At 41.2% G+C, this 25,180-nt stretch overlaps 1 protein-coding gene and 2 long non-coding RNA genes across 3 annotated transcripts in view; 1 reads left to right on the forward strand and 2 right to left on the reverse strand.

Moving 5' to 3' along the window:
* Positions 1–16,062: 16,062 nt before the first annotated feature.
* cmtm8b (CKLF-like MARVEL transmembrane domain containing 8b) lies at positions 16,063–18,934 on the reverse strand. The gene is made up of 4 exons (XM_076988559.1): positions 18,630–18,934; positions 17,443–17,616; positions 17,075–17,194; positions 16,063–16,547 (listed from the first exon to the last, which is right to left on the reverse strand). The coding sequence occupies exons 1-4, from the start codon at positions 18,768–18,770 to the stop codon at positions 16,461–16,463; spliced, it is 522 nt and encodes a 173-aa protein (XP_076844674.1). The 5' UTR covers positions 18,771–18,934; the 3' UTR covers positions 16,063–16,460.
* On the forward strand, positions 18,079–22,848 carry LOC143489490 (uncharacterized). The gene is made up of 3 exons (XR_013124693.1): positions 18,079–18,210; positions 18,809–19,017; positions 22,391–22,848. It is a non-coding gene; the product is annotated as an uncharacterized LOC143489490 (long non-coding RNA).
* Positions 22,327–25,180, reverse strand: part of LOC143489491 (uncharacterized) — a 42,944-nt gene continuing 40,090 nt past the window's right edge. The window contains exon 3 of the long non-coding RNA XR_013124694.1: positions 22,327–22,435. This is a non-coding gene — a long non-coding RNA (uncharacterized LOC143489491). The remainder of the gene's footprint in view (positions 22,436–25,180) is intronic.

A 25,180-nucleotide genomic window follows, 5' to 3' on the forward strand; every position in this document is an offset into this window, starting at 1 on the left:
TACATCCAGAGACTGTGCTGATCATCTTGTCTTGCCTGAACCTTTGAGGTCACATAATGGACTCTAGTAATGTTGTGTACATGGTGTTTGTGTTGTATCAGGTCCAGGGAATGAGGTTGTGGCCTCTGGCTGAAATGAGCGTTCATTTATTTACCCAAGGCAGCATTTCAGTGTTTAAACCACAAGTAAGCATATATCCCACAACACTCAGGAGGGCTCATAGACTGGGTCTGATTACAGAAGTCTTAACACAGGGCCTGTGCCAGATTTAATCAAAAACGCTACAACTTTACAGCCAACTCGTGTTTATTCAAGTCAAGGGCAGCTTAACACAATCTTTATGCAACAGCACGATGCTTTAATTTCCCTATTGCTTTCATGTCTACATCTAGTGCCTGAAATAAAATAATGTGTAGATAGTCTCTCAGTATTCTCTTCTGTGCTCAGAAGGTTGCTGGCGGGAGCTGCCCCAGAACACACACACACACACACACACACACACACACACACACACACACACACACACACACACACACACACACACACACATTCACACTACACAAAGGCACACAGCAATAATGCAATGAATACAGATTAGTTCTTTTAGGTCTCTCATCAGAGTATAGAGCATTTAGATCCTTACATAAGGACTCATAGTAGAGAAACTTCCATACATTTATCTTATAGTGTGTACGCTGCTGATTTATTCGAAGAGGAAAAATTAGGCATAGGAGAAAAAACTGCAAACTTATGAGTTTATAATGTGTGTGCCTGAAGTCACTATAGTGAGATAAGTTGTATCCACAGAATCCATATGTTTGCATTCTAAACCTGCTTTTAAATCCAGGGTTGCAGTTAATATAGAGATTTTTGGAACATTTATGTTACATGTTGTCTAGGAAAAGAGCAGACATAAATTTGTCAGTAAATATTTTTTAATGTTCATGAAATTGTAAACAAATCTGTTCACTACAGATTATGTTATGATGATTAGTTATCATAACCAGTTATGCAGAGGATATAAACACCATCACAATTAGTGGAAGTTGGTAAACTTGTCAAATTGTATTAATGCTTAAGGTAATGTATGGTTGAATTGATAGAAACACGATGACATGTTTGTTACTGCTCAATGTGTTCACTCCAGGCCACCCATCCTACTCACCCCCCCCCCACCCCCCCCCCCCCCCACCCCACCCCCCCGTGTCTCTGAACATCAGAGGACGCTGACGCATGTTAATTGGTGTTTTTGTTGTATTCAATGTCCAAACAGAACATTTTGAGCAGTACATTTTTGTAACTGTGCGGAATGGATGGAGTGAAATACCCAGAGGGCGAGAGCCCACCTGGAACAGGTGAGAAGGTTGTTGCTCGTGGTCTCTGGCAGCTCTGCCGTTTCCTCTGTGTCACTCGGTAACACCTCATTAGTTTGCGTGGAGCTACTGAACGCCTCCTGCTCTCACTACCTTCAGTAGCATCTCTCTCCATCCTCTCCCACATAAAGTGTTACTCTGATTTATGCTAATGGTTCCAAAGCCTTTTCTGCATAGGCTTTTTATATGGAAATGTGCTCTGAATCATCTCGCATTTCCTTGTAAGTGCGTTCATTTAGCTAGGTGTGCTGTTCACCAATTCACAACGATGTCTCGTTTGAAATTAAAGCATTTTACTGGGTGGATGAAGGTGGAAGGTGAGATATGTGAATGTCTTTATTCACAGTGTCTAACAACATTAGGTATTTTACTCACAAGTTATCAAAAACTTATTGTTTTTTGTTGAGGGCTTTCTTTTTGGACTGAAGTCCTTCCTGTTGACTGGGCTCACTATATGCAGTTGTGTATGCAGCACTGCCCTCTGGTGGCCATGTGGTGTCTCACAGCTTTCGTGTACTTTCGTGTAAATAGAAAGCCAACTTGCTTTGGGCTTTAATGTACTTGCTGATTGGTAAGGATCAGCATCTTAGAATGTCATGCATTTGCCATTTCAAGTGTTCTTTTTATTTAGTAAATTTTTTTTAGGGAAATTTATTTAGATTGTGCTTTTCTTTTTCTAGGGGATAGCGTCTTGTACTATACTGTACACCTTGTAGAAATTGATTGTGTTGACTGATGTATAAATTATACAGGAAAAAGATCACCTCAGGTTTTCAGGGAGAAGAAGACTTCATCTGTCTGGTTCTGAATTGTTGTGAAACCAAAGCCATTTTACAGTTTATTGGACCCTGAAACCTTAGATTCTGTCTCTGTTTTGTAGACGCATGCAGTCTCAAACAATTTATTAACACAAAAGCCAACGACAGTGGTGGCTATACCCCAATAAAAAAATGACAATGTCTCAAAAACCTGTCATGTGACCTTGAGCATCAATTACAGCTTGACAAAAACGTCTCGTGCTGTTCAAAAGTCCACTTATTGTCTGCTGAGGCTTGGTGTCCCGCTCTTCTTGAAGGGCCCTCGGGTCATTGAGATTCTGGGGTACAGAGTTACGAACCTCTACATGGCAACATAGGTTTTCTATGGGATTCAGGTCTGGAGAAAGTACAGACCGCTCCATCTGAGGTACCTCAGTCTCCAGCAGCTGCTCCCTAATGATGCACCCTCGATGAACTGGAGCATCATCATCTATGAAGATGAAATTAGGCCTGTGTTGTTCATGTAGAGGCACAATAACTGGATTAATTATGTTATTCAGTTAGTATGGACTTGCCACAAAGTGTAGGACAGTTCTGCATTGAGTAGACACATCTGCCCATACTACCACCACCAAAGGCTCTTGTGGTGACTGGCTGAGACATAGCTCTCTCTTCCATGTCTCCAACATCGCTGGTGATCATCATTTCTGCTCAGTGTGAATCGACCTTCGTCAGTGAACAGCAGTGAGGCCCCCTGGTCCATTGTCCAGCGTAAATGCTCTCTGGCTCATGCAACACAATGATGCTGGTACCTGGTGGTGTGGTCAGGAACTCTTGCTGGTCATCTAGCACCCAGACCACTCTGATGTAAAACGGTTTCTAATGGTCTGACATGACACTTGGGTGACACCCACCTCTCTTAAATGTGACTGGAGTTGTGTGGCATTCATCATCCGGTCCCACAGGGCACTGTTCACAATAAAGCACGGGATCAATGTGGGATGTGGCCAAAGGACATTCACATTCATGCCTCTCTGTGACCTTTACAGTCTCTCTGTATCTCTTTTGCAACCTGCTGATGGCACTCTGTGACACTCTAAGCTCAGTGGCCACTTCTGACCGAGAACATCGTGTTTGAAGCCTCACAGTGGTGAGGTACTGTAGCTTAACTCTTATGTGTCGTCTTGTTCTCATGATGTCAAAATGTGAACAGCATGATGAGGAGGACTGTTTAGATACCAATTCTAATTGAAGCAGGAAATGTATAGGTTGATTCAAGGATCAAACACTTGTTTATTCTCAGTCTATTACTGAGAATTATGCAGAAAATTTTAAACATCCCATTTTGCTAGTGGATATGCTTATTTTGTTGAGTCTTTAAGTTTATGTTTTTCAGTAATTAGGTTATGGAATTTTGAAATTAAACACACAAACCTCTGGCCAAAATTTGAGACGCTTCCTGTAGACATTGTTTCAGCTGAATATGAATACAGACGATTGATTTTACATGTTTCTAAACAATCATTAAGTTTTCAGTTGATTTATACTCACAAAAGAGCCTCGACCATATTCTCCCTGGGCGGCTTGCATGTGTACACTACAGTTCCATTCAGTCCGTACTGCACAACGAGAATGACATAAAAAAACACCTTTCTGAACTTGTATGTCTATTAGATTACAGCCACCATGGTGAAATGGGAAACATACTAGACCTTTTCACTGACAAAAACGAAGATATTTAACCACTAAACGTTATAGTCCAGCCAAGTTTAGATTAGTTTCTTTGTGTAAAGAAATCATGCAGATATTAGAAATTACTTGTGCAAAGCAACTACAGAGGTATTAAACTCCCGCCATGCTGCTGTCCAGGGTAGATTGCTGGCTGGTCAAAGGTGAATAACGCTAGCTCTCCTCTAACAGATCCTCGTGTAGGCCTGAACCTGCTCTCCTGCTGCCCCTTTATAGTGGTGTCTGCACAATGCTCGGAAGATGCTACTGTCAGCTGTTTTTCAATTTATTTATTTAGAAGTGGAGTGGGTCACGTTCAAAGTCACGTCGTGTTAAACCATGGAGGGTTGAGTTTAACATTCATACTGCGTGGGCATGTGTCACAGGCGTGAGCTCATTAAAGGCTGCCACATCTTCCCTCCCATTGAGGAAGTTATTTAACACCCTAATCACTGCACATAAGGTTCATAAACCTTCATTCATATACTGAGAATGGCTCTCTGGGGAGAGTCTACTCGCAGTGCCATGTTCTAACACAGTTTGAAATATGACGGGCTGCACTGAACAATCTGAATGATGTTCAAGGTCAACAAAGCAAATAGTCTTTGTTGCTAATAATAATCTTCATTTATATATCACCTTTCATACGAACATGCAACTCAAACAGGTATAACCTCATGTATACCTCAAGCATAGCTAGACATCTAGGTACTAGACACTTAGCTACTAAACATCTAGCTACTAGACACCTAGCTTCTAGACACCTAGTAACTAGGCACCTAGCTAGTAGACACCTAGCTACTAGACGCCTAGCTTCTAGACGCCTAGCTACTAGATGCCTAGCTACTAGACACCTAGCATGTGTGCAGTGAGATGTAGGGTCAGACCGCTGAAGAGTTGGGTGATCACCGTTTGCTTACTGAGTTCAAAGTTAAGCTTCAGTAGCTTATGTAGTGATGGCACTTCTAGATTTATGTTGACTATTACCACATATGATATTGACATGACAGTAATTTATAAATGATTACGTTTCCAACACACTCCAAATTTGGTTGTTTACATTCGTTTCATAACTTCATTTACTACTAATCCGGATGCAGCAACGTCACCTCTAGGAAGTCTGCACACTGCGTGCTACGTTTTTGAGCTCTTTGTGTAAGATTTTACTAATGGCGCATTTCCACTAGGGCCTACTTGGCGCGGTACGGTTCGATTCGCGACGGTTTGTGAGTGTTTCCATTAGTACCAGTTCCCTGTGAGCCGGCCCCTTCGGGTACTTTTTTCGTACCTACTCGCTCGAGGTTCTAACCGTTCCAAAGCGGTACAGTTCTGTGACGTGGAGTAACAGCATGACACTGATTGGCCAGGGAGTGTCGTCACAGGTTGCGTCAGGAGAGCGACTCCTCCGCTATGGACTCCTCAACCATTTTTAAAACCCAAGGAGCGAAGTCTGTTCCCTGGTCAAACGCCGAGGTACAAACCTTTCTGTTAATAATCAGCGATCAAAAAATCCAGGGCGAACTGGACGGGGCCACTAGAAATGTAAAGGTTTTTAGCGAGGTTTCCACGCTAATGGCCACTCATGGCTACCAGCGGTCCGTTCAACAGTGCCGGTCGGTTCAAGCTAAAAAAGCTTAACGCGATTACCGGGCGGTGAAGGACCATAACGGACGCAGCGGAGCAAACCGCAAAGACTGGAAATGGTTCCAGCAAATGGATGTCATATACGGTCACCGGCCAGCCAGTAACGGAAGAGAAAGAGCTGGACAGACACGGCAATGTCGGTGCTGGAGGCCACGGAGAATGGTGAGTGTATTGTGATTTCAGTTTTACTAGGCTCGTAAAAGATGTAATATGAACGCATCTATTGTAAACGCAGGAATTTAGAGCTGTGTTTGTCGTTAATGTTACCACCACAGTCACTACTGTACAATAGCTAGCTCTTAGCCTTGCTAGTTGCTAGTTAGCTGTAGCCATAAACACAGCATGAGCAGCGATGACGTGCTACACATTTTGTGCAGTTGCGCTATATTGTTGTTGCTTTCACGGGAATGCTTGTATTTAATATTTGTTATTTTTTACGTTCAAGATTCCCCTTCCACTGACGAGGCGAGCGGAGTTGGCGGAAAATGTTTCCTTCAACCGGGCTTTCCTCGGGGTGCTTGGCGAACTTGTGAACACCATGCGAGACAGACGCCAGTAAAAGCACACAAAATGTTGCTTGTAGTACTATAAATATTTATTTCATATAAAGCTATACGTTATTTTTAGGTAATTTGCTTTTTGCACTTTTTTTTAATATAACTATATTATTTACATATGTTGTACTTTAAATATATATATTTCATAATAAAGTTTGATTTTATTTGATTGTATGACTGATGCTTTTTATGCAGGGTGTGTTCAGCCTGTTTGAGTAATACCAAATTATTATCAATAATTAGAGCAACCACATACAATAATGAAGATAAAGATAAATAAGATACAATAATGGTATGTGTTAAGGGGCATCGACCGGTGTTGTGGTCGCATACAAATGATGTCACGACACTACAACCCGCACGCCAACAGCGACTCCACCCACATTGTGGTGGTCCACCATTGTAATGGAAACACAACGCGACCATACCGTTCCATTGCGAATCGATCCGTATCGAACCGTACCGCGCCAAGCAGGCCCTAGTGGAAATGCGCCATAAGATCCTTTTTTATATGACCATTGTGAACTATTCTGCAGTACAGTTCCTTTACCAGGCAAACAGAACCAGTACAACCTTCATCACCATCTCCACAGCCATAAAGCACAAATGCCATGTCTGCAGAACCACTCACAGCTGCACACAGCACATATCTGTCTACTCGGAGAACACCGCCAGCACCACAGAGCTGGGAAAAGGCACCGCGGCTGGACACCGCTGGGAAAGGAAGGTGTTTCGATGTAATTAACCTGAACTGAGTGATTTCATGGAATTGTGACCTTGTCTAACCTTGAACTCTCATATGTTGTGCTCAAAGGGCAGACTCAGACGTGGACTTTTTCAAAGGCTTGTGAGGTGGAAACTGGTGATGCAGAACTCGCTCTGTCTTCCGATACCTTGATTCACAGCCCATCCCTTCATTCATACTTTGACTTACAGATGCATGAGTCAGTATGATGAGCAGTGACCTCCTGTGTCGATACATTTCACCTGCGCGTGTCCGTGAAGGACGTTGGGAGTTGTCTGTGGCTGAATCATCAGATACCTGGAGCAGCTGGGACAGCCATGGTGGTTGGCATGAACACTACATCCACACCCTCGTCCTGCCAGAGAAGACGTTGGCCAGGGGGAAGGTCACCGTGCAGGTGGACATGCTGCCGCTGAGTTGTGTCTGGATGGGAAACGTACAAGACAGCAGTGCCAAGGCAAAGTTACTGGAGTACATACTAACATATTATATTGGACTCCATTGGATTTGCCAGTCCATTTGTGTAGATCTTATTTAGTGAGATTTAAGTTAATAAATTGTTATATTTAGAGGCTGTTGGCAATGTATATTAGCATGAGAATGTGAATACTAATTAATTACTGATATTGATGTGACATTCAAAGCTAAATGTTAGAAACAGGTGAATTTCAGGCTACATGTATTGGACATTATTCAGTCTCTCCCTCTTCATTTGCCCTTATCTTGTCTTCAGGCATTTATTTACTACTTCATACCCCACAGAGTTGTAGCAAGTACATTTTTATTCACATCTATTTCAGCTCCCCCCCCCCTTATAAGAGCTGAATAAAATACACTATGAGCCCACTATCAGAACTGGAACGTGGCTGAGGGCAGTGGCCACAAACCAGCAGTGACAGGAGTGCTTAAACTCCCCAAATAGACAAACATAACTCATATAAAATTAACACCCTGGCAGTGGTATGTACAGTTTTACATAGAGGAGGTTTTAACTTCACAGCTCACATAAATAAGAGATGAACCAATCTGGGTTACTCCAGTCTTCCGGATCTGTAATTGAAGCAGAGACTCTTAACAGAGAGTCCCTTTTCTAGAATGACCTTTGAGAGAAGTCTTTCAGAACGTCCTTCACTTCTCTTCCCATTTTTGTTTGTTTATATGAATTTAAAAGTAAGTGTAAAGGGTTTTTTTGGTTACATGCCAATTATTGTAGAATTTCCAGAATACTCCAGAGGTCTAGTTATCAACAGACTTGTTAAGACTTGTTTAAACAAGTGTTTCTTTATTTTTGTGTGTCCCTCTTACATCTATTTAACCCAGAATATCAGACTTCAGCCAGACAGTGCTGTCTGCATTGCTCCAGTTTTATTCACAGGAGAACTTCTACTGAATCTCGTAGTGTTCCAGTGTGCAGCAGGATAAGAGAAGCCCAGATGCAGAGGTTTGAAATAGGTGCCAGATGTGTACTAGCCTGTGAATGTGATCACCTGGACCCACAGGGCAGAAGAGACGGGCTTCAAGCCAAGCCTGGCATACACACCACAGCCAGAGGTGTGTGTGTGTTTGTGTGTGTGTGTGTGTGTGTGTGTGTGTGTGTGTGTGTGTGTGTGTGTGTGTGTTTTATCTTGTTAGTTTCTGCCCCTTGCACTTTAATTGTTTTCATTTCACTCGTGTGTCATTGTCTTTTTCTGACTCTGCTATTGTTCTGACTGCAGACAGAATGATAAATGCTCGCTCCAGTTTGGACTCTGTGCTGACCAAACAGCCCATTGCTATTGTCACCATGATTTTCAGGTTCATATAAGCTGACAGTCCTACAAGAATATTCTAGAAGTGACTGGAAGACCTGATTGTATGTGCTCATTCATAACCATCTTGGCTGAAACTGTCAGGCATGTAAGACACTCGTGTGTGATGCTGTATTGTATGAGAACTGTTGTGTTTTATCTTGATAGTAATTATTCCTGGATGAATGGAGGGAAATGTTCACCTCATTTTGCTTATGAACATGAGATCAAATGCACAATTTCCATGAAGTAATCTAATGATTTTATGCATTACATAATTAAATAATATTGAAGAAATGCTGTAAGGCAATGAGGAACCTCTGTTGGTCTGAACAGGGGTAATAATAAAATAGCTTTTTGATTTGCTGCTGGGTGGTAAGTACTGTCCTTTGTGGTTAAGCTGAACTTGATAAAAGTGAATGGCACAAGCTTTTTTTTTTTTTTTTGGATAGGCAGGATGAGACCAGCACCGTGCGGTTCTCAAGCCCTCGGCCGTCACTCCAGACCTGGGCAGCTACTACTCTTACACAACACCACCACCAGACATGAAAACACAGGTCCAATGACTCTGATACAACAGGCTAGAAGTAAAGACCTATAGGTAAAGGCTATGTTTTCCATGACTGTAGGTTATGAATCAAACCTTGAGACTGGATATTCAGGTGCTGGAAAACTCTAGAATCAACATCAAGCTAGAGAAAGACACCAGACCACTGGTCCACCAGACCACTGAGATCTGCAAGATCCACAAGTCTCCCAAAAGCTTTTATATTTACAAGCCTTACCACAGAACCAGCACATGTACACATGTATACACAGCCTTGTAGGATAAATGCTCCTCACCTCCCGGACCTCCATGACTGAGTGCCTGTAGATCAGTCTGGAGAAGGCCACCACCCACAGCACTGTTCTCCACAGCTAGCAGATGCAGCTGTGAGATTCTGTGAGGAACCTCTTCCAATTCTGTTCTAAGGATAAAGTCATGCAAACTAAACATGGAATACAAATGTTTTGTGGAATAGTGAATGTCATATAGAATATTATATAGAGTTAAAAGGTCTCACTGTTGAGAGTTGAGGAGGGTTAAAGGATGTAAAAATCCCAGTTTCTCTTAGGGGACTGAAATCCGACATCTGTAAATCTGAATGGACTGTGATTTTTGTCCACTCTAGGGTTGAATAATATTAGTACGTCTGTAACAATCTCCCTTGCCAGCATTCCTGTCCACACAGTGTGTTTCACAACACGGCCCTGTGTTCATGTTATCATCCGCTCTGTGTCTGTCGTGTCTTGTCTCTTCCTCTCAGGTGCCACATCCTTCAGCTGTGTCTCGATTGCCTACAATCATGGACGTAATTTTGATTTCAAAAGTGGGGGGGACATGGATTCGTCGCTATTTAAATATTTGGTTTTAACCGTAAAAACTGGGGGGGACCACAACCGGCTTTTGAAAAAGTGGGGGGGACATGTCCCCCCCGTCCCCCCCCAAATTACGTCCATGCCTACCATAATGTTTTAGACCAGGGGTCTAGACAATAATAAGTATTATATCGTTGGCGAATTAGTAACTCGTGTGAGCGTGTGAAGACAGTCAAATGCGTGTTTTCCACTATGCCGGTTTTAAAAGTATTAGCGGCTCGCTAGGGGTGTAAACAAAGCGCGCAGCACGAAGGTGTAGCAGTGTGTCGCCCTCAGAGTTGATGAGGTAACCGGGCCACGACACCCACCGTTAGTGCAGGTGAGAGTGTGGTAGGGGTGGGCGGATCAATATTTATATCGATAGTATCGATACAAAGGTGAGGACCGGTATCGGATCGATACCACGGCGAAAATATCGATTCTTTTGCTGCAGTTTAGAGGTCTGCGCGGGACTGCTTTTTTAATCCCGCTCCCGCCCGCTCCCGCTTGTTTTAATCCCGCTCCCGCCAAAAAATCTCTTGTTTTAATCCCGCTCCCACCCGCACCTGCTTGTTTTAGTCCTGCTCCCGCCCGCACCGGCCAAAAAATCGCTTGTTTTAATCCCGCATCCACCCGCCACATACACATTTCTGTCGCCCCCGGCCGCAATCCTAATATGAATTGAATTAATTATATTTATTACTTGAAATTTTCTTATGTATTTATTAAAACAGCAATATAGCGATGGATCGCGCTGTCCCATTTCTTACCACAGTCCAAACTCATGCCGTCAGGTGACGTACACCAACACTTTCTGATATCAATCACAACAAGCCGATTTCCCTCTCCATTAATTACAATGGAATATGACTTCCATGCATCAGACTTTCCTGTAGTTGGCTTAATTGTGGTGTATTCGCCTGTTTTAATTGAATTTTCCACAGCTGAAACTGGTTGACAGTCTACAGCAGGGGTCGGCAACCTCTGGCACGCGTGCCACCATTGGCACGAAGCATAATCACTGGCACGCGACACGCTGGACCAGCATCAGCAAAAATATATAAATTATTATATTAATGGATTATAATTTAAAGTAAAAAGTATCGCCCCCCCCCCCCCCCCCCAACGGTTTGGAAGTATCGGTATCGATATCGGCGATACTGACCAGTATCGTATCGGTATCGTATCGATACCAAAATTCAGAGTATCGCCCACCCCTAGAGTGTGGACCAGAGACCGTATATATATATATATATATATATATATATATATATATATATATATATATATATATATATATATATATACGGTCTCTGGGGAGACCCATGAAACCAGGCGAAGAGCCGCAGGTTGGCCACTCCTGATCTAGACGCTTCAGCTATGGTTCCCTGTCTTGATTCAATCAAAATATTTCGTGAAAAAACATGTCTCATTATCAAGAAATACATGAAACATTTCATGCTGTGCAACAGGTAAATAATGTTCTTATTATCTTTAAAGCATTAAAGATAAAATAGCGGAAAAGATTGTTTATGCAAATGTACGCATTACTTACATCACTTTCATGTGCACTTCCAACTGTAAGTATGGATGCTTCTTGTAATATTCATTATGAAATAAACTACCAAATGCCATCTAGCGCATCTCTGCGTTTATGCAAATCCTCATATATGTATATACGAATATGTAAATACTCTTTTTGTATTTTACTTATCCCCTTTGTTTTTGGTGGCATCTAGTTAGTGTAACAACGCAATTTCCTTTGAGATCGATAACGTTTTTATCTCTCTACTTGTTTTATAGTGATTGAAAATTAAAAACCATAACGAAAAGATGAAGATCTGGCCTTGTTAGCAGAGGTGAGTGAACTGAAGCTGTAACTGTAACTGAAGTGTAGATCAGCAGTTAAACATATTGTACAGGCTCTGATCAGGGCAGAGAGAAGACACAGCTAGGATTCCCAGGATTCATTGTGTCTACCTTCAGCTGTAAATTAATTTGGTAAATATTTGTTTGTTTCGTGTTTATTTGTAAACAGTTGCTAAAGGCTGTATTGTACGTTGTGTTGATTCGGGTTGGCAGCGTCTATTTCTGGTTTGTAGAGGTAGGAGTACTACACTGGAGTGTTAGAAACACCAGACAAAAGTAGAGGAATTATTAAACGAATAAACAGGGAACTGGAACAACAGGCAGCGTTAACAATCGGAAGGCAAGAACTGTGTTAAGTTTAAAATATCTCATTAATAATATTGATGATCTGGTGACCACCGATTCTGCCGAATGTGTACAGATTTCTTGTTCTGATGACAGAGGGCGAGCTTCTCAACTTGATACAAGCACACTTTTATAGGGACAAACACATATACATAAACATACTTAAAGGGGGAGAGATTAAAGACAAAGAAAGAGTCATGCCAAAGAAAATAGACTAAAGGTGTCACCCTGTAGTTGCATAAGACACATACATTAAGTTTCATTATATATACTGATATATATTAATATCATGTCAGTTCAGAGACAAAAACATGGAAAACAGACTGAAAGAACCGTTTGTGATATATAAACGATATATACTTTCCTAGTTTTCTAGTGAGGGCGGAAGGAGAATATGTCCCGAGACCCGGATAGGGAGCAGGTGTGGGTCATCAGGTGTGGGTCGTCAGGTGTGGGTCATCAGGTGTGGGTCGTCAGGTGTGGGTCATTATGTGTGGATCATCAGGTGTAGGTCGTCAGGTATGGGTCATCGGGTGTGGGTCATCGGGTGTGGGTTGTTAGGTGTGAGTCGTCAGGTGTGGGTTGTCAAGTGTGGGTCATCAAGTGTGGATCGTTAGGTGTGAGTCATCAGGTGTGGGTCGTCAGGTGTAGATCGTCAGGTGTGGGTCATCAGGTGTGGGTCGTTAGGTGTGGATCGTTACGTGTGAGTCGTCAGGTGTGGGTCGTCAGGGGTGGGTCATCAGGTATGGGTCATCAGGTGTGGGTCGTCAGGTGTGGGTCGTTAGTTCTCAGGTGATGTTGTAGGTGGGCGTGTTTAGATGGCAGAGAGGCATGGCCGGAGTGGGGATGTGACCGTGAAGATCGAGGCTTAGTGAGTGTCTGTAGTTTTAGTTACATATATATATATATATATATATATATATATATATATATTAGGGGTGGGCATAGATTAATTTTTTAAATCTAGATTAATCTCACTGAAATCTTGAAATTAATCTAGATTATTCTATATTAAAATGGCTCATATGCGTGCTACCCAAGTAATGACTAAAAGTCAGTTTTTGAGATAGGGTTTCTTAATACAGAGGGTGCATTAGACCAGGGGCTCATCTCCTGTTTCCAAAATGCATCAATGACTGCTTGAGGAAGCTGTTCTACTTTGATACTTGAAGAAAAAAACATACTCAAAAAATGTAGGCTACTCGTGTTCAACGGTTTATTCGGTTAAACATGAATTTGTATGCCTACATACTAGGGGTTGATAACATGTTTATTCGGCTAAACATGATATTTGAAATGTAAGCCAACATTTAGTACATTTAACCTCACGGACGTAATTTGGGGGGTACTTTTTCAAAAGCCGGTTTTGGTCCTCTGCAGTTTTAACGGTTAAAAATAAATATTTAAATAGCGACGAATCTAGCGCTAGGACCATGCAGAAAACGACCGCTCCGAGCTCCGCTCGGGTAACACTTTACGTTCCTAAAAATGAAACAAACCTATCCTGGCGACTTCGTGGCTGCATCCATGTAAACACACGAACGATTTGTAATTGACAGGTTTGAAAACTCGTTCTCGGCCCTACTGTGCAATTTGGTTATGAATACAGCCGAGCTAAACTATCAAGTTGAAAGTCATCATAGTTTGCTTATCCATTTTGACCCAGTTCCCAACCCAACTTTAAGAATAGATTAACGGCGATAATTTTTATATCGCCCGATAAGATTATCAAATTAACGACCGCCGTTAACGGCCCACCACTAATATATATATATATATATATATATATATATCTCCATATATTTGTAGTCTTGACCTGTTGCTTATTGTTGCACAAATTATGTCTTTCAAGTAATTTGCTCGATAATGTTCCTCTCATGTGTTTGATGTGTTTGCTCTGCGCGTTTCATTCCACATCTATGGTTCTCCGTCTGAAGAACATAGTTTGAAAAACAATGTACCATATTTTTTGTCAATTGTGATTTTTACACCCCAATCGAAATTTGTCCTCCGCTTTTAACCCATCTGTGCAGTCAGAACACACACACACACACACACTAGTGACTACTAGGGGGCTGTGGATCACACGTGCCTAGAGCGGTGGGCAGCCCTAGCCCGGCGCCCCGGGGGGCAGTTGGGGTTAGGTGCTTTGCTCAAGGGCACCTCAGTCATGGCCTCAGGTCTGGGACAAGCTCGTGATGTTGTTCACAAACTGGGCGGGGCTGCATATATCAGCCTCCAGCTAGCCAGCGGAAAACACAGATACAGATAACAAAAGACTACAACTACTTAGACCAATTATTTGTAAATCAGGATGAAATTGTAAATTGTCAGTGTAAATTGCCGATGCAATAAAACCTTCACTCTGCATCGTGCCATATGGATGCACATATAACTTTTTCAGAGAACATTGAGTATTGCTATGTTTTAACAATCTATATAAAGCTGGATCATAAGTTGGCTCACATGACATAAAACCTGCGCTAAATATTTCTTCCTTTTGGCCTCTGATTGTGTGTGTGTGTGTGTGTGTGTGTGTGTGCGCGCACGCTTGTGTGTGTGTGTGTGTGTGTGTGTGTGTGTGTGCGCGCACGCTTGTGTGTGTGTGTGTGTGTGTGTGTGTGTGTGTGCACGCTTGTGTGTGTATGTGTGTGTGTGTGTGTGTGTGTGTGCGCGCACGCTTGTGTGTGTGTGTGTGTGTGTGTGTGTGTGTGTGTGTGTGTGTGTGTGTGTGTGTGTGTGTGTGTGTGTGTGTGTGTGTGTGTGTGTGTGTGCGCAAGCGACCGGTAACACTTGCAGCTTCACTACCTGTTCTAAAATTTCGATTAATCTCCAGAGACCTCCCTAAGTCATTACTTTTAATCTGGTAATTCACAGAAGAATTACATCTGCACATCAGTGTATGCTACTGTATCATTTACTTCTTTGATCATTAGACCCATTATTCACTTCACTTTATTCTGTTCACTTATGACTGCAGATGTGTGGTAGGATAAGAAAATAAATAACTCTATTAAATAGCAAATCTTCCTTCAGCAATTTTATAAAGAAAAACTCAGGCTCCATGTGCCAAACGTCTGCTGTGGGCGCGGCTGCTGCCCGTCTAGACAGACGTCTGTGTAAACTCTCAGCTCCTTGGACTGTTTCAGGACTGAGGTGGTGGGGCTGCTGACAGAGTGCTTTGGTAAGCAATGACGATTTCAAAGACTTGGACACTTGCTCCTCAGCTGACTGCTGATGGATCCTGCCAAGACAGTGATGCTACATTAGCTCATGCTGTTTGCTCTTACATACATGAACTGTTTTGCTGTAAAACCTCTCTGAGATGTCAGGATCCTCTGGGTTGATGGCCAACATGTAACAGCAGAATTCTGATTAATTAGCTGAGATTAGCTCAAATACTAATGTACAAATCTAAAAAAGCTTTTGTAAAAATGACCAGCAGCACTGTGAATGACGTTTCGCTCCCCTGCACAGAAGCGTGTTGATGTAAATGTGCAGGAAGCCACAGTGCAGAGTGCTTGTGTAGAAATGTTAGAAGTGAAGCACTTCCACCAAACTCCAGGGATCCATCGCCACCATTACTGCCATCTTTCAGTCTCTACACACGTCTGTGCTGAAGAATACTTGTTTCAGATATAGTCTGAGTTCTTGTTTCTCTTCTCCTTTAATTCTCTCCTCCTTCAGTTCTGCTCTAGGGCGTTTTAAAAGGTTGGTGATATGACTCCTGTGGGCCGTCGACTCAAACGTATTGTCTTGTAAATTCATTTTACCACCAGCTGCCATCGCTCAGGATATTTTTCTGCAGGGCTGTAGACTATTTGTGGTTATTATTCACTGTCATTGTACCATTTCTCATTTTTAAATGCTTTATTTTCAGATGGCATGTTGTATCACTATAAAAAAAATCAGTATATATGTAAAGCATCAGTATACAAAATATACAACCAGCACACACACACACACACACACACACACACACACACACACACACACACACACACACACACACACACACACATATATGTTTGGAATGTTGCATCCCAACACAACTGTATCATTTACAAGAACAGAGTTTTAATATTATGTACATTTACATCTAAAGTGGAAAAAATAAGAATTACAATCTCTGAACAAAAATTCTTCACACTTGACAAGGGCGACAAAACCATGTAGGTCCTGGCTGGCGTTATGTTTACAGGATCAGCACAGTTGAGGGCAAACAAAAACTGGGAACGTCTTCAGGAATCTTTGGTTCAGGCCTCTCTGCTCTCGGATCGCCAGGATCTGTAGCTCACATATGCGTGTGCAGCGTAACAGAACACGAGCAAGAAAGCACACACCTGAAAGAGGAGGAGGTGAGGTTAACTGTCGTGTCCGTCTGAAGGACGCCGTGTAAGGACTCTGCCTGTGAAGATGTGTAGGAACAAAATATACAACTGCCTTCATAATCGTTAGCAGGAAAATGGCTTTCAATGTTTCATGCTTTTGTGTGAGGACCTACATTTGTATAGCCTATGGCTCTTCTTAAACACAAAACCTCAACTTAACATCTAATGGTCTGACTTTAAATTTTAACCTGTCACAAACTCTCACCTTCAGCTTAACCTCAATTACTATATTAAAATATAGCTATTTTAATGAATAAACAAATACATTCTTGGAAAATGTTTACAATGACGTCAATGTCTTTGTACTATACTTTCACAAATACACGTCATCTCTTGTATCTTGTCATATCTAACATGATCTGTGAAAGGATTAAGGAAGAAAAGAACGAGAAACGCTTTACAATAAATGTGGCAATTGACTTCACGTGTGGAAATGTAACGTCCGCTAAGTTAATAAGTGAAGTAAACCCTGCTCTTACCGTGGAAGCCATCCAGCTGGTGTAGTAATAGCGCCCCCTAATGGCATGTGTCATAGATGCAGCATTAATCACCGCAGCCGTTATGTAAAGAACTGTGGCACTGCTGTTGAACCACAGGCCCTGTGGAGAGTAACGGAGTTGAAATTTGCAGTTTCAACTTCACCATTTTATTTTATATTAAACTCTCTCCATTGGCTGATGAAATAGCTGATCTAAGAATAACTGACCTGCTTTCCACGCTTTGTTTACTCTTACAAATTGTTCTCCAATACTTATAATCCTTGATAGCTTTGAGCGTGGATGCTGACCAAGCCCTTTCCCTGCAATGTTCAACCATATGGTTTGTTATTTGATGTGGAACTACTCACAAGAACTGTCCATGGGACCTGGGGCATCTTGATGTGAGCTGTGGTCAAGTACAGTAGAAGCCGACAGATGGTCAACACCCAGCACACCAACGATACAAACATCACCCAGGCCAGTGCAGGAACGTGAACATACTCCGTCCCACCTAGAAGAGTCCACACCAGGAGGCCACACACCTGGCGAAAAACGTGAATGGCACAGGGAATATATAATAAGATTTAAATAAATGCAATTTATCAACAAAGACCTGATCATCAAATTTGAAATAATACCTTATGGTGTATTAAGGTACATTTGTGCAATTAAAGATTTCCTAATGAAATAATAAGATCTTGGAGGAATTAATGACATGAAGAAAAATCCCAAATGTTTAACAAGATCAGTGCACCCAGATCTATTTTTTTTATTCATTACAAACATCTTAGTATTATGTTTCTGTATTTCACTGTATACAGTCAGCTTTCCTTCCTGCTCTAAGAAACAAAGGAATTTCTCTCTCGTTGCTTGGTATCGCGGGAAATGATGTGTGAGAGCTGTCAGACAGACCTAGCTGAGATAAAACCCAGTGATCGCTGGGATGGGACTGAAAATGGATTCTGGAAGGAAAAGGAACAATAAGAGAGAGAGAGGAAGAGAGTGTTTGCCAAGCTGTTGTGTTTTGTCCACTTCCTGTCCTCTGGAATCTACATATCCTTCCTTTTCATTAAAATCCAAGCTGGAATCCCTTGATTTGCTACCGGCTGAACTCATTTTGTTAGCCAAGCTGAAAGGTTAGTTGACTGTAAAAAGGCCTACACAACACTAGGCTATAGCACACAACACGAAGAATGATTATATATAGGTTTTATATATAGGTTGTGATTTCTTTTGTCACCTTCAATATTTGCAAGACGCGAACAAAGCCAGTGAGATGTTATAACTTCAGACTTCTATGAGCCATTTAATATTTTAAAAGAATACAATAGATTATTGCTACAGTATCACCAAAATAAATAAACGAATAACATGGAAAGCGTTAATTACTCCTGATCACGTGACAGTTCCAATAGTCCACAAACCTGACATACTGTCTAGTTATGGAGCCTCATCACACAGATTATTTCAACTTGTTAATATTTCTCAGCAGCTAACTGCATGACACGTTGCTTTTACAAACCGGCTACTCTGAATATTCATAAAACATACTTACTATTTCCCCAAACATAAGCACTCCTGACGGAGAACAAACAAAATTCCTGTCATAAACCAGAGTAGAGTGTGTTAAGCCTAAACTGTCCATGTGGGAACTTTTACTGGTTCTGTTAACTCTGCTGGCCTCCGGATCTTCCATTCTAGCCAAACTGACACTGTGCGTTTCTGTTGAGTCAGAAATGCCCGGTATTCTGCTTGTGATGACGGCTGTGGGTAGAAGTTTTCCTTTTGCGGACTGCGGGACGAGCGCCCCCTGCCGGAAGCCACGTCTAAACTATGGGAGAAAGTGTAAGCGGTCGCAGATCCACATAAACGTTCCACCGGCAGCATAGCGTAGATTTCTTTTCATCTAACGAGGAGACGCGTGTCCTCCGTCGATGAATGTGGTAAGCCATTTGCTCTGCCCATTTAAATCAGGTATTGATTATAAATTGATTGATTATAAAATGATTATGAGAATAACATCGAAAAGACAAAATGAAGATTAAACTTAAATATTTAAGGCGTTTTCCTGCGCGGATATTATGAGGCGTCGTCATTCTTTCAGTTGTGAGAAAATAGATCTACCACAAGGGGGCAGCAAATCCTCACTGTTGATCTGCGCGACCGACCGAGCGCCGTAATCCTGTTGCGTTAATGCGAGATGAGACTAAAACAGAAAAATACAGTTCATTATATCTTGTTTAATTACATTTAGTCAAATATACAAGTGCGATAATATTGCATTTTTATCGTTATACAACTAAGTAGATTGAATTTAGCTAGGTGATTTCTAAATACTAAAAAATATATCAGCTAATACATTTCCGTGTATTTTTCTTAATCTTTGTTTTGAATATTTTTAAATCTGATTCAATTGGCAAAAATAAAACAATAAAAAGCTACCGCTGATGAAATAGCTACTATCAGACTCCACAATATAATACCATTTGATATGAGGTAGTTGTACATAAAAGACCAAACATGTTTTATCTAAATCTTATGTAATGGTGTAGGTAGTACACAACTGATAACGTGCTGTTATGTTTCCTCTCATATATTTTAGTTTGCACTGCACTCACATAACAAAGAGTACGACAGTTTACATTTCCTGTGCTGGAAACGGATTTCTTGAATGCTGTGTTTTACACGGCCTTCTTTAGGCAAATCTAAGCTAGATTTCAGTGTGCTTGTATCATACTGTAATTTACTAACTGCTGTAATAATTATATATATAATGATTTGTTAGGGGGTAGTTGTTCCGCACTGTTTCATCTAAAGGCCAGTCCCCTGTAATGTTCACCAAAACCTGCTTGATTTAGACCTAAATCAACACACATCATTTGTGCTCTCGACTCATCTTGTGCAGGTTTACCTGCATTCTGAGTTAGAGACCAATAGTCCTCTACTGTTCCATATTATACTCTTTAAAAACGAAGTTTGGCTTTGTGGCTGTTTATTTATGAGAAAAGAAGCCAGAGAAATGTCACAGATGCTGTTTGCGTGGTTGACTCGCTCTACACAACCATCACTCTGTGATAGACACAGACAGGCTAGAGTTACTGCATTAAGGGCTTTGCCTTTCACTAATCATGCAGTTCTATTAAAAACAAGTTTTAAGTGAATTAGTTCAGAAATAAAACGGTGCATAAAAGACACTATAAATTAAACTTGATGTAGGAAATTAATTTTACGAAATTATGAGTGTGGTTATTAGTAATAATAACGAAACTGAAATATATCATAGTTTCATCACCTCGGTTCTGTGTGGATTTTTGTTGCCCAATTCAAGCACTGGAACAATGCGAGTCCTCTAGAATAAGATGTTGGTGTTTCGCCCTTCGTGTGCCCTGCTGCTCTGGTGTTCACGGCTCACTAATAACAGTTCACAGCGGTTGCCATGTTCTCATTTGTAAAGGCTTCTAATGAATGCATTGTTGCATAAAATGTAATTAAGTCATGCAGTTATGAGCACGTGCTGTGACACCAGTCTAGGGACACCAGACTAGTCTAGTCTAGGGACACCAGACTAGTCTAGTCTCGGGTCTATTTAGTGTATGCAAGTTACACTTTCTATGATAATGACGTCACGTATACGATTCATATTGTAAAGTAAATCTTAAACCCCCTTCTAAATAGTGCTTATTCACATGCAAGAAGCCATGAACAACTGAAGCGGAAATTGTCTGATTTACACCTATTTATTGATATAATTTTATTGCTCTAAAAAATCGTCCTATAGCTATTTAATCAGGGTTTGTTGATGTGCAAGTGTTTGTTCATTTTAAAAGAAGATTGTGCCTCTTATATAACAAAAGACCATCTGCTGGAGTAATGACCGAGGAACAAGGTCATGATTCAGTGTCACACACTACTCCTTTCTGTAGTTTAATTGTAGCTTATGGCAAATTGAAGACTTAGTCTTCCCATTAGTTGACCATTAGTTGACCATTAGTTGACCATTAGTTGGCCTTGCTTACATTATTACACAGTAAGGTAAGTTTTATATTTAAAGTAATTTATATATAATAAATGTGTAAAAAGGTAAAATGATAATGTAAAATTATTAAAATGTGGAAGAAAATAAAGACATAAAAGTATTGTAACCAACAAAATATTTAAAAAGTTAACTTTATACATAATTATTTATTTACTTAATTGCCTAAATGCAGAGCAATTCAATGCAGAGCAATATGTCTAGTACTAACATGTGTATCACAAGATATTTCTATTTCTGAATTTCTTCAGAGTAGTCTTCACCCAGAGAGAGATATTAGAGACGATATCATAGCATTTTCAAGGGATCCACTTTAAAAAACAACCTTCCCAGATCTGAGATTAACATTAAGACTATAGAAAAGACAGCTTTGCAGAGAGCGAGCCGAGCCTTTAACAGGAGGATTAGATTATATTCCCCATTTTTACTGTAGTCAATACAAAGCCCAGCGGTGGAATCCAAGGCCCCTTTTCTCTGTAATCAGGGACTAGCCTCTATAGTCTCTGTGTATTTACAAGCTCTAGGATACCTGAATTATCTCACATCTAAGAGACAGTGCAGACTGGAAATCCCCATACTGAATAACACTCAACTTTCCAGTGATGGAAAATTATTAATTAAAAAAGGAACGCATACTATATTTCAAAAGATTTATTCAGAAGTAATATAATATCATTGGTCCGTGATGTGCAACAATATGTAAAATATAAATTTAACAAATTTACATACGTTTACTCAAATTTGTGATATTTACAGCCATTTAAAATATAGTAGTATTATTATAGCTATCTAATGTTTAATCATTAAATTAATATAAATCATGGGCTATTCCGTAGAAGTACCTATTAGCTGATTGTAGCACTTTTTATTTGGTTATGAATTAGGTCATAAAATCACACGTTTCAGAGGAGTGGTATTTTGAGTGTTGTTAATACTGAAATGTGGTAATGTCAGACACACTAGTCCAGCAGCTAGAGTATTCTCAATCATATTTTCAACTATGTCTTTAAACACTCGTTTTGCACTTTCCCAAGCATGGAAATGATAATTGTGGCACAACAAAGTCCATGGAGCATAATTGAAAAAGGAAATGATACCAGACAAATGATCTTTTCTTTATCATGAATGAGGACTAAGGCGCTCGTGCTCTCCAGAGCAGGGGGGGGGGGGGGGGGGGGGGGGTTGGATTTGAAGGGGTAGTGGGGGGTATTTGAAGGGGGGGGCAGTCTGCATTAAGACGTCCTCATCCCTGATGAATCTTTCGCTCTCTTTTCTTTCTTCAGTCTCCTTCCAGGCTCCGAGAGGCTGGTAAGCTGCTCCGAGAATCACTGAAAGGCAGCAAGAAGTGCAACACCGAGGGGATTAATTATTCCGGTGTCTAGAACCGAGCTGGATTTTCCAAAACTACTCCGAGACACAGGCAAATCCTCTCACCTTTGTATGAGGGAAACATACATGAAAACATTTTAATCAGTTCAGCAGTGGACCAAGGATTAGAGGAGGGGACCCGATACCTAATTGGTCACAGTGAACTCTGAGTCCATAAGTAAAACGATACTGATGTTCATGTGAGGCATAGAGACCAGTGAAAACGACTAAGATACCAGTCTGACAACAGAGAGGAAAGAAACCAACATCCAACGTCCAATCAGAATCACTCAAACAGCTACAAGTGTGCATCCAGTAAAAGCCAGTAAGGACGAACCTATCGATTAATAAATAGAATATTTTTCTCTTTGGATACCTGTTGTATGATGGGCAATGTTGTTCTTTTACAATGTTTCACAGTTACTGTATCTTACAGGGTGATATACTATCACATAAGACAGGATACAACAAAACACAATAGGACAGAATACATAGTAATGTAAATACTCCAGAAAGTGAATGCTAGGTACACACACACACACACACACACACACACACACACACACACACACACACACACACACTGTCTGTCCTGATGTAAGCACTTGTGATCTCCATAGGAAGCCATTTCACAGTACTAATGTATATTCAACCTACATGAGGCCCGAAGGATTTCACACTTCTCAGCTCCCACACACCACACTGTAACCGAGAACCAATCAGACGACCATAATGCCACCATACCATATGACATCATAGGGTTAATGAAAACAAAGCCCTTTGTACCACAGAATGTACTGATGTGTCTGTACATAGACCAGCCTGATGAAAGGGTCTGTATTAGTGTTACGGACTGCACTGAATGAATTAGCTTTTTCTCAACTAGAGGTTCTGAGGTACTAATACAGGTATATAGAGCTAAATGGGTAAATTGAGTTGGGTTCTGAAAGTTAATGGCTCTTTTATGCTTGAATCACAGGGGCAGGTGCAAATACACAGAGATTCCTCTGAAGCTCAAGACGACACTGTAGACCAATTTTCTAGACAAAGAAAACAAAATCTGAGTAAAATGGGTGGTCAATAGAACTTTTGAATTTAAGTCTGACTTAAAATACTGGTTCAATATACCCATCTGCAAATATTTTTGACTTGTCACATCAATCTAATCAGAAATACAAAATAAGTAAATTCAACACTGTAACTACCCCCAACCCCAATATATGTTTGTGTGTATGTTTACGTGTGCGTTTGTTGTATGTTTTCATGTGTTTGTGTGTTTCAACACAGACCTCCACTCAGCCAGTGTCCTGCTGTGAATTCGAAGCCCAAATCTGTTCTCCTAAATGCCTCTCTGCTGCCAGAACACAAACACACAGACACACAGACACACACCCACACACACACATACACACACCCACCCATACACACACACACACACACACACACACACCCACACACACACATACACACACCAACCCATACACACACACACACACACACACACACACACACACACACACACACTCTTTGCCCTCATCCACAGTGAGTTGTCAGCTAACCCAGATGTCGCCTCATAATTGGCTGATGTGGGCACCCACAAAAGCGAACACATTATTACAGTCTTGCTCTCCTCCTCTCACACACACCTCCCCACCAACCTTACCAAGACACCATTGCACCCCGCCCCATATCCCAGCATGCCTCACTCCTCCCCCACTGCTCGCACCAAACCTCCAAAACAGCCACGCAGCCAATTATTTATTGGTCTACATTCATTTATCACGAATGTTAGAAATGATTAAATGAATGACAAGGGATTAAAAAAAAACCACGGAATGATGAAAACCATCCAACCAGCAAAGCACAAACGAACTGACAAAGATGGCGGTGGTTGTAGCGGACGGTGGAGGGGAACAGGAGAGGTGGTCAGGTTTGTGACCACGTTGGTGGATTTACTCCCTGACACAGCTGATATGTCAGAGCATATCTAATCAGCGCGGCTGAGACGGGCTTGGGCGGGGAGACCCGGCTCTTATGGCGTTGGCCCCCCGCTGCACGGCCTGTCAAAGCCAATATTTCCCCTCCAGCTGCCCACAACAAGACGGCACTTCTCCCAACTCATATATTAGGTATCGCCCAAACCAGCCTTGGATATATACATTTGAAACACGAATGGGGCGTCTTTGCTTGCATTTTAATAGGTGAGCTTACAAGAACAAGCAAAAAGTCACATGTCAGATGAAACATCTCCCTTTTAATTCAAAAGGCTGTTCTGGAAATAATTAATGCTGCTACCAAGGCTAGTGCTGATTTAAAATGGCAAACTCAATCGGTAAAAAGTTAATCGGCAACATTGAAAGTTGATCAGTAACACTGGCCAAAAACATGGATAAAGCAAACGTATGGAGCTTATGGTATATTCATTCAGTGAATAAAAAAATAATAAAAGACGATGGTAAGGACCAATCTGGAAAACTGTGGTGGACCACTGCCCCTCCCAAACTCCCCCTAACGCCCCCACCCCCCACCCCTCCACCCCTCCAAAAAACAGAAAAAAAATTGAAAACACATGGGCTCTGGCTTGTGGTGGCTATATTTTATGTTGTTTTGGCAGGAGATTTCTATCACTTGCTGGGGATATATTCTCTCCATGTTATGCAGTGAAAAAATCATTTGCATTTTTTTCTGCGAGTGTGAAGTATCAA

Source organism: Brachyhypopomus gauderio, unplaced genomic scaffold, assembly GCF_052324685.1.
Source record: "Brachyhypopomus gauderio isolate BG-103 unplaced genomic scaffold, BGAUD_0.2 sc62, whole genome shotgun sequence".
Classification (NCBI taxonomy): domain Eukaryota; kingdom Metazoa; phylum Chordata; class Actinopteri; order Gymnotiformes; family Hypopomidae; genus Brachyhypopomus; species Brachyhypopomus gauderio.

Bases quoted from the DNA above. Each gene is read 5' to 3' on its own strand.
- cmtm8b (XM_076988559.1), bottom strand. From the start codon at position 18,770: ATGGAAGATCCGGAGGCCAGCAGAGTTAACAGAACCAGTAAAAGTTCC. The intron at 17,195-17,442 runs GTGAGTAGTTCC...TACTCTCCACAG, and splicing joins AGGTCCCATGGACAGTTCTT to GGCCTGTGGTTCAACAGCAG. The intron at 16,548-17,074 runs GTAAGAGCAGGG...CTCCTCTTTCAG, and splicing joins CCAGCTGGATGGCTTCCACG to GTGTGTGCTTTCTTGCTCGT.